This window comes from Sceloporus occidentalis, unplaced genomic scaffold (genome assembly GCF_023333645.1).
Source record: "Sceloporus occidentalis isolate IW3139 unplaced genomic scaffold, rSceOcc1.0.p SCAF_247, whole genome shotgun sequence".
Taxonomy (NCBI): Eukaryota; Metazoa; Chordata; class Lepidosauria; order Squamata; family Phrynosomatidae; genus Sceloporus; species Sceloporus occidentalis.
In genome coordinates, this window is record NW_028317227.1 from 591,812 (window position 1) to 602,343 (window position 10,532).

Here is a 10,532-nt window from a genome sequence, read left to right on the forward strand (position 1 = left end):
GGTAGCTGCACCCCTTGTGTATTGATGCTGCCAGCAGTATGGGGTCTGCACATCAACTACAGCCACCAGCATGTACTGGCTGACTTGGCATGATAGGAGTGTGGTTAACACACCAAAATTGGACAAAAAAATACAATAATTTATATATGATTGTTGACAGCAATCACACTCCTATCATGTCCAGCCAACCAGTACATGCTGGAATCTGGGTATGCCTGAGATTGCTGTTAACAATTTATATATATATATATATATATATATATATATATATATATATATATATATATAAATTGTTATTATACACTTTTTTTTTTGTACAATTTTGGGGTGTAACGTACTTATTAAAAGTGTGGGATTTTTTTTATTTTTAAAGGTGGGGGGGTCATTTTCGGTTTCGGCTAAGTGAACCCTGAATTTTTCATTTTGGTCCAGAATTTTCATTTTGGTGCATCCCTAGGATAAATAGAACTATTTCATTTTTACTTATCCAGAATCCTGAATTTGTAGTCACAAAACTTTCTGGGCCCAGAAATCAGTGAGAGGAAAAGTAAAGGTTTTGTGTCATTTACTTTAATCTGCATATCTTATTAAAGGCCATATTGTCTCACAGTGAAAAATGAGTGCGGCCCCCTCACGTATACAATTCTGATGAAGTGGCCCACTGCAGAAAAAACTTGGACACCCCTGACATAGGGCATAAAAAAAACCCAGGGGAAGAGTGTAGATTATTTGATATTGGCCCTAACATCAGTAGTTGAATAAAGGGATTTAGGGGTAATTATTTCAAAGGATTTTAATGCTGCTCTATTGTATTGTCTAGCAGAATGTTTGTTTCTATAGGGGAGGTATTAGCAGCAGAAAGAGGCATGTGCTTATGCTGTTGTACAGAGGACGGGTGAGACCTTACTTGGAGTATTGTGTACAGTACTAACGTCTAAAGTATTTAGAAATTAAGCAGACTAGACTGCCCGAATGGTTCTTCTCTGCCAACACATTCTATGTCATTTATTTAAACTGTTATGTGGTGTAGGTAACAACCTTAGAACTGGCAAAAGGTTAAAACTACAAATAATTCAACAAATCCTCTTTTTTTATTAATAAATATAAAACTTTCATTTTCTTCCTTCCACCATGATAATATGATATCCAAACTTGGTCTTCACAGGAGGGTCAGTGTAAATAGGTTTGTCCATTGTACTGACTGCCAGGGCAAATGCTGCATCTTGGAAAGGTCCCACCATTGAGCCTCTTGTCATCCAACCAAGGTCTCCCTAAAATTAGTGCAGAAAATTTCGACAGTTCTCAAGCTGTTTATCTATAATATTTCTACAGTAGAATACTTATACTTACATTCTTGGATGAAAGTAGGAACAAGTCAATTGAAACTGGTAAATCAGTGTCACTGCCTGTTTCATTTTTGCCTTTTATATGGGAAAATGTATATTAAGAACCTCTCGTAAAATACAACTCCAATAATCCTCTGTTACTCAAAAGGGGTGTCATACCCTAAGCTGGTTTCATGGTATAACCCCCCATCTTAACTGAGCCTAGCCTGCAACACATTGTGTACCATCACCTACCGCTGTGTGAAAAAAGAAAGCACATCCTCTTTGAATTATATGGCTTTACATATTAGGACATAATCATCTGTTCCTTAGCAGGTCTAAAAATTATGTAAACATAACCTCAGATGAACAACACAACATTACACCGTGTGATTATTTGTTCAACAAAATTAAAGTCAAAATGGAGAAGTGTAGAACTACCTTTAGCAGCAATAACTTGAAGTAATAGTTTTCAGTCTTTCACATCATGGTGGTGGAATTTTGGCCCACTCCACTTTTCGTTGCTTCAATTCATTGAGGGTTGCCTGCATTTGTTTATGCACAACTTTCTTAAGGTCTTGTCGCAGCATTTCACTCAGGCTGAGGTCTGGACTTTGACTGGGCCATTGCAACACCTTGATTCTTTTCCTTTTTCACACATTTCTGCCAAGCTTTAGCTGTCTGATAGATGGCTTCACATTTGACTCTGGAATACTTTGGTATACAGAAGAGTACATGCTCGATTCAACGACTGTAAGATTACAAGGTCCGTTGGCTGCAAAACAAGCCCAAATCACCCTCCACCACCGTCATTGACAGTTTGCAATAGGTGTTCGTGCAGATATTTGTTTGGTTTCACCAAACGTGGCGCTGGGCATTATGGCCAAACATCTTCACTTTGGTCTCATCTGTCCAAAGGACATTGTTCCAGAAGTCTTGTGGTTTTCTTAGATGCAACTTTGAAAACCTAAGCTGCACTGCCATGTTCTTTTCAGAGAGAAGAATCTTTCTCCTGGCAACCCTTTCAAACAACCCATACTTTGAGTCTTTTTGTATTTGTACTGTCATGAACTTTAACATGCTGAGGCCTGTATAGTCAGAGTTTTGGTTTTTTTTGCAATTTCTGTGAGAATTGCATGGTCTGAACATGAGGTGAATTTGCTGGGACATCCACTCCTAGGAAGATTGGCAACTGTCTTTAATGTTTTCCACTTTAGAATCTCTCACTGTAGAATGATGGGCTGTAAATTGTTTGGAAATAGCCTTATAAGCCTTCCCAGATTGATGGTCAGCAACAATTGCCGAGTTTCTTTTTCTTCTTGGCACACACCTGAAACACACACACACACACACACACACACCTGAATGCTCCGGCCCAGGAAATTGCTAAAACTCCAGTTGTTATAGCAAGTGTGACCACCTCCGATGATCAATTAATCAAGGGCATTTGATTGGCAGCACCTGTCTGCTACTTGGTATCTTAATTCCTATGGAAGCAGTAAGGAATCGTTTTTCACAGATGGCTTCTCCATTTTGGCTTTATTTTTATTAAATAAATTGCCATGTGTTCTTCACCTGAGGTTGTATTTTACCTAATACGGATATGTAAAACCATAGAATTCAAAGAGGATGTACTTTATTTTTTCACACAACTGTACATCTATTGAAAACTGTAGATACTAGGCTTTTCAAGAACAAGAAAAGTTTTGTTATGCTTATTATTTGGTTTGGCAAAAGAGTATGTATGGATTTATGAAAAGTTTTTAAACTATTCTGGGGGGGAAAAAAATTGGTAAACTGCGACCAGTTTAAGGTTACCACATAAACCTATAGCAAGACTGCAACAATCTGGCTGGTCTGAGGGGGAAGATATGTCCAAATCATGGATTTAATAGGGTTAAACCCAGCTTCTATGTGATGGACACAGCCTACGTTTGGCAGCATAACATGTATCTGTGTTTAGCAACTGGATCCACCGCAGCTTTGTTCAATAGACTCATGTTATCAGTGAGCATCTCCTGCAATAATCACTGACCAGGTCCTGTATAATTTTTAGAGCGGTGAGTGAGGTGAATTTCACAGACTAATGTTAACCAGACTGTCCCCTCTCAGCCACACAAGACATATACTCAAACAAACATGCCGCTAACTAACACACAGTATTCTTAACCATGTGACACTCGCTCAAAAGATACACATCTCAACCACACATACCCGACTCAACCAAATAATCGTACCCCTGTCTGGGTCGGAGGACAATCACTCTTCCAATTGAGTTTGAGTAACAACATAACTCCAGCTCCCACGACTATCAGCACCTGCCTTTGTGTTATTGATGGGAGAGTGGCCCAAAAGCACAAATCAATACCATTACCCAGAAATACTGTTGACTCTGTAATTGCATCCTTGCTTTTATTAAGTGGGTGGGACTGGAGCTATAATTTAAAAGACTCTGTTATGGCACCAATTTCAGACTCTACATTTATTATGCAAAACCAGGGCAGCCTTTCGTAATACATAAAATTAGTAAAAATTATATGTGCTATTGAACAGACCCACAATGTACACGAGCGCAAAGCCTTACCCCTTGCCTGGCCTTGTCTTCACTATACTGTGCAGCCACTTCACTGAATCGTATTCCAGACTTTAGCTTTTCCATGGCTTCCATAACCTTTCCATGCTTCTCACACAGGATGTGTCTTACCTGAGAAAACACAAGCTTTTCTAGTTTAGTATAGTATAGGTCAGGGGTGTCCAAGTGTTTTCAGCAGTGGGCCACTTCATCAGAATTGTATACGTGCGAGGGCCGCACTCATTTTTCACTGAGAGAAAATATGGCCTTTAATAAGACATGCAGATTAAAATAAAGTAAATGACACAAAACGTTTACTTTTCCTGTGACTACAAATTCAGGATTCTGGATAAGTAAAAATGAAATAGTTCCATTTATCCTAGGGATACACCGAAATGAAAATTCCGGACCGAAACCGACCCCCACACCTTTAAAAATAATGAAAAATCCCACACTTAATAAAAGTAAGTCACACACCAAGATTATACAAAAAAAAATAATTATATATAATAACAGCAACCTCTGGCATACCCAGATTCCATGATAGGAGTGTGATTGCTAACAGCAATAACACTACTTTTATACTCAGGCAACCAGTAAATGCTGGAACCTAGGCATGATGGGACTGTGATTGCCGTTAGCAATCACACTCCTATCATGCCAAGTCAGACAGTTCATGCTGGTACAAGGTGGCTGTAAGTAATGTGCAATACTGCTGGCAGCATCAATACACAAGGGGGGCAGCTAGCCAGGTTTCAGCATGTACTGGCTGACTTGGCATGATAGGAGTGTGATTTCTAACAGCAGTCCCAGTCCCATCATGCCTAGGTTCCAGCACTAACACATCCATGCTATCACACACACACTCATTCATATACTCATTCATTCCCTCAATCACACATACTCATTTAAACACCCTCCCCACCCCCTTACCTGCACTGCAGCTATCTGGATGCTGCTCAAAGACTTCAGCAGGGGACGCGGCCTCCCTCTGTGTTCTCTTGTACTGCACAGAGGAAGCAGGATTGAAGCAGAGTCATGGGATGTCACGTGAACTCTGCTGGGTTCCACTTCCTGTGTGCAGTACAAAAGACCGTCCCACAGGTACTAAGCAGGGCTCTTGTGATCCCGGTTGCCCTGGCTGCCGATCTCACGCGGGGGGCCGCATGTTGGACGCCCCTGGTATAGGTGCTACCATCGCAGATTACGTGATTAACTATAGCAAAAGAATCACCACAATGGTATAATAAAAATAGTTATTAACTGGATTTTGGAAATAAAAAGGTTGCTCACTTAGGTGTGATATATAGACTCCTGGGGAAGCAGAACAGCTTAATCATTTTACTGTTATGGGGACTATAATCTTTAATATAGACTGGGAAGAAAACAAGCAGCTGGGTCAGCCATGAGTAGGCACATCCAAATTTAATACAGGGATTGTGTTTTAGGCAATTGTTTGAGGAACCACCAATGGAGACTGTTCTGTACTTCGTATTCACAAATGGAGACATTATTTATATGTCCCAGTAAGGGTTGTGTTTGGGCTCCAGTGATAATCAGTGTGGTTTAACATACGGAAAGATGTTACAGATTTTACAAAGGCTGATTTTTTTCTGCAATGGAAATATGCTTTTTGATACCACTTGACGACCTGGACATCTTTAGATGGAGGCCAGGAAAACTGAATTACCAAATACAAGACAAGGTTTTTTTCTTGAGAAAATACCCCATCTCTTATATTTGAAGTTGTCTTATAATTAGATCTCAAATAGAGGTCTGACTATAAGACTAAAATCCAGATCCCCCACCGGGCTGCAGGGGACCTGGATCCTCCTCTCTGGCAGCCGGTGGACGTCTGCGTGATGCGCTTAGACAACCTCTGCTGCTACCTGGCACTTCTGCCGGGGCTTCTATGACTGAGCACCGGAACGTCATGTGCTCCATCATAGAAGCCCCAGCGGAAGGGCTGGGCAGAAGCAAATACGGTATTTAAGAGATGTTTTGCTAAAGACTAGAGAATAGGGCTACAACAACTAATCGATAATGAAAATCGTTGCCAACAAATTTCATTATCAATTAGTTGAATCGATTTTTATCGATTATAAAATTAGGGTTTTTTCAGAGCAAATGCTCTGAAAAACACCCCTCATTTTATAATCAGTTTGTGACTCACAGCAGCAGTTACTACTTACTAGTCCCTCCCTGCAATCACTGCCGGAGAAAGAAAGGGGCGTGGCCAATCGGCAGTGACTGCAGGGAGGGATTGGCGCCCCTCATTTCCTGTAGTGTCCACATGGCTGTGACACTCATCTAACCGAGTATAAAATTAATATTTGGGCTGCTGAAAGTTAGGGGAGGTGGGGGTTAATTTAGGGGCAGTTGTGGTTGATGGGGTCTTCAGGGTTAAATTAGGGAGAGTTGTGGTTGATGGGGTATTTAGGGGGCAGTTGTGGTTAATGGGGTCTTCAGGGTTAATTTACTGGCAGTTATGGTTAATGGGGTCTTCTCTTCAGGATTAATTTAATGCTGAGGACTGAGGGTTAAGTTAATTCATTTAATAAGGTTAACTTAAGGTGCAATTTAAGGTAAAGGGGGACAAACTAAGAGGAAAATAAATCCTGGGGGCAGTGAAGATTAACCCTGTATCTATTTATAGAAGTATTGTGTCTGTGAACGAGTCTGTAAATCTATGAGTGCACTATGGCATACCTGGGGGGTATAGGGCATACCTGGGGGGTATAGGGCATACCTGGGGGGTATAGGGCATACCTGGGGGGTATAGGGCATACCTGGGGGGTATAGGGCATACCTGGGGGGTATAGGGCATACCTGGGGGGTATAGGGCATACCTGGGGGGTATAGGGCATACCTGGGGAAGACGGAGTGACATATCAGGGGGTATAAGGCATACTGGGGTATATAAGGCATATGTGGGGAGGGCAGTGTGGCATGTCTGTGAGGGCAGTGTGGCATGTCTGGGCTCAAATGTGCATAACTGGGGGGCAGGTTGGGAAATAAACAAGAAATGCTTTATCAAAGTTTTTTTATTATGCCATTTGTTTAACATCCTCCGTTACTTTATTAAATTTTATCCGATTAATCGAAAAAATAATCGGCCAACTAATAGATTATGAAAATAATCGTTAGTTGCAGCCCTACTCGAGAACATTGCTTGTTGGTTAGACCACAAGAAAACAGAAACCACTGTGGTACTCCATAGAAGCAAACTCTGAATACGGAAGATGAGAACAAATATAAATCTAAGCTAAAAGGATCAATAAGTATTGTTAGAAGCGCCAAAACAAAGTTAGGAGAATACTGCTATGTTAACTAAAAAGGGTGCTAACAATTGCTACATATGTAAGGAGAAAGTGTAAACAAGGAGTAATTAGCATAAAATTGAGAGTTTTATAAAGGAGGATAAATATCTACCCAAATAGGTACTTTTGTAAAATGTGTGGTTACAGATGAAGTTCTCCATAGTGAAAAGGATTAATCAATGGGACCCAATTGGATGCACCCCGATTATTAAAAGATCTTTGGAATATTCTTGCCAAGCCATTAGCAAGGTTATTTAAACAGCCGCTATCAAGCCAGGCCCTCATTTACAAAAAAAACCCCCACAGTACATCTTTCTGAACTGAGCTCACCGGGGGTTTACTTGAGCACCAGAACTGTGATAAACTGGTAAATTAGAAGGTCCAAAATGAACTTCTTGGCGCTTCCTCTCTTACCACTACTACCCACCCATGGATACATCTGTGTTTCTTCTGGTTTAACAAGACAGGGGCAGTTTGTTGTTTTTTTAATTGAAACGTTGCATAAAGCAAAAAAGGTAGGCACATGCGTCAAGTGTGAGAGTGCATTGAATCAATTTGTGGCTCAATGTTGTTTCCCCATCATTAAACGCTGTATCTGTTATTAGTGCCTTGTTGCAAATAGTTTTGCAAAGGGATTCAACTGGGAATGCTCTACAGTACCTTGACAGCAGTTCCACCTTTGGGTGCTTGCGCTTTCTTATCAGCTGCTTCCCCTCCAGATGCCCCACCTAAACCAAAATATAGACAGATTATGTTATGGCAGTTCACAAGTTTAACGATAGCGTACAATCACAGAATCAAATTGCACTTGGTTGGAAGATAGACACATTCATTATGTATTCTATGGAACCACTGACTGAAATTCACAGCGTTGTTGCTCCTATGTGTAAAAGTTAAAGAGAGCTCAGCTCCTTTCACCAGAAGGCCAAATCATTATGTAATACGACAATTGAGCAGTTATGTTATAAATGTGTAATCACCACAACTTGTAATAGTTTAGCGATTACATCTACATTATTCAATACTGACATCTTCCATGACGCTTTCCTTCGTTTACCGAGTTGGACTCATCTTAACAGACACTAACACGGTATTAATTCTATTATTGTTAGGCAGCCATAAGAAAATATTCCACCACTAAATTACCTTTCCCCCCCTTTCCGCTTTTTGGTTTCGGCGGCATCAGCGCACAAAATTCTCGAGCCTACCTACGAAAAAAATAAGAGGAAAAAATCGCTTTCGTCGCATATATGACGTCATTTAGCGACGGGACCCATAATTCCATCAGCGAGACGCTGTGGTGGAGCGCAGCGTAAACGTGAGAATTGCGTGTTTGCAATGTGAATATTATTTACGTAAAATTAATGAAGCAGCTGCTTCTGTTTTCTTTACTATGTGAACGTGCGCTGGCTGGTGTTGGCGCCAAACCCAGCGGCCTCCTGTGTGTACCGGAGACGTGTATGCCGGTGAAACAGTCCGGGTTGTGTGACGCGTTTCCACAGCAGATAATTATATCGAGACCGAACCCATGTAGCTGTTCATGTCTCTAATGACACGTGCTTTAAATCCTAATTCATACTCAGAGCCTATACAGCTTTCGCAATATAGGATTAGAACGGAAATGTAAATATAAATACGAAATACTTACATTCGCATAGTTCAAAAGCGTCGTAGGATTGCTGAACAAATCACGAGGTCTGTATCCATGTCTGGAACATGGTTTTATACCCAGATCTTACGGTTGTTTTTGCATGTCCCTTTTTGTTCTAGCAGCTAAGAGTATGAATGTACCGCAATCTTCTAAAAAGTTATGTGTAGAGAGGGAGCAGAAAATATTTGACACATTAGTCTGCCCATTTTTCTTGGTTTTGTCACAGATTCAGGATAAATGTAGCACTTTGCCTATCCCATGCGTGTTTAAATTCCCCGTATTAGTATTAGTCTTTACTGGTAGTGTGGTGGATAAATGGGACTGCCTCCCAACAGAAGCAGTAAAGTAAAACTTCCTTACATTACATCTATATGTCTGGCCCAGTAGTTTTAGATCATGATCTCTTGTCCTAAAATTTCACCTCTTTCCCTCCGGCACCTTGTTAAATCACTTAAAGCATTTGAATGTTTCTGTCACATCTCACTGTTCTCTTTTTTCCTGAAAGCTGCACCTACTGAGGTCCATTCATTCGCTTAGCTATAGGATATGGATATTAGGAGGCAGATTAGTGACATTTTTATATTTGCTAAACTATTTGGTTTAGCATGGTTTAAAAACCGACAAAAATGTGAGTTGGACATCACTGTTAGTTTACTACAGTCTAAACTTAAGCAATTGTTACTAACAAGATAATGTTGTCTCTGACACAGCCTGCTCAACTTCCGTAAGGAACCCTTCAAACTAAATATCTTAGATAATTACACTGATTGACAAGGCACAAAAGCAATAGGTTTTTTTGAACACATCAACAGTTCTTTTTGAATCAGTGCTCTGTGTGTTGTCACGTTCTGGTGTATGTAACACTACTCCAAGAGCAAGTTCTAATAGTATTTTGTCACTTTGTAATATATGTACTTCTTTTCATGTGATTATTAGTGCTGGTTTCATGTTTTCTTTATGTTGTATCTTGATCAGGGTGGATATCTATCGATTTTAAGAGTGGCTTCATTCTGTATAGCTAAAAATCATGCTTCAGCTAACAGAGATAAAGTGATCGCAATAAGCACACTATTTTAAGAACTGTGATTTACTGGGTTACATGTTTTTTTTCTTCTTCTTCAATACCCGAACCAAACAATTGAAGCAACCATTTTTTATGAATTATGCAAAAACAGTTTAGTATCCCATATACCAGGGGCGTCCAACATTAGCCCCGCGGAACCTTGAGGTGCGGCCCGCGGAATCTCGAGGTGCGGCCCGCGTGAGATCGGCAGCCAGGATCGCAAGAGCCCTGCTGCTTACTTGTGGGAGGGGCCATTCTCTGCTCCAGTCCTGCTTCCTCTGTGGGGAGAACGAGGGAGGCTGCGCCCCCTGCTGAAGTTGAAGTCTGTGAGCAGCATCGAGAGCTGTAGAGCAGGTAAGGGGGTGGGGTAGGTTGTGTGAATGAGTATGACTGATTGAGGGAATTAATCTGTGAATGAATGAATTTGTGTGTGTGTGATAGCATGGATGTGTAAGTGCTGGAACCTAGGCATGATGTGACTGTGATTACTGTTAGCAATCACACTCCTATCATGCCAAGTCATATTGTTGATTTTTTTTGTCCAATTGTGGTGTGTTACTTTTAATAAAAGTGTGGTTACACACTAAGATTGGACAAAAAA

At 40.6% G+C, this 10,532-nt stretch overlaps 1 protein-coding gene across 1 annotated transcript; it reads right to left on the reverse strand.

Moving 5' to 3' along the window:
• Nucleotides 1–1,112: 1,112 nt before the first annotated feature.
• Nucleotides 1,113–8,400, reverse strand: LOC149276099 (peptidyl-prolyl cis-trans isomerase NIMA-interacting 4). Its single transcript, XM_089503904.1, has 4 exons — nt 8,364–8,400; nt 7,878–7,945; nt 3,910–4,029; nt 1,113–1,271 (listed from the first exon to the last, which is right to left on the reverse strand). The coding sequence occupies exons 1-4, from the start codon at nt 8,398–8,400 to the stop codon at nt 1,113–1,115; spliced, it is 384 nt and encodes a 127-aa protein (XP_089360030.1).
• Nucleotides 8,401–10,532: the final 2,132 nt, after the last annotated feature.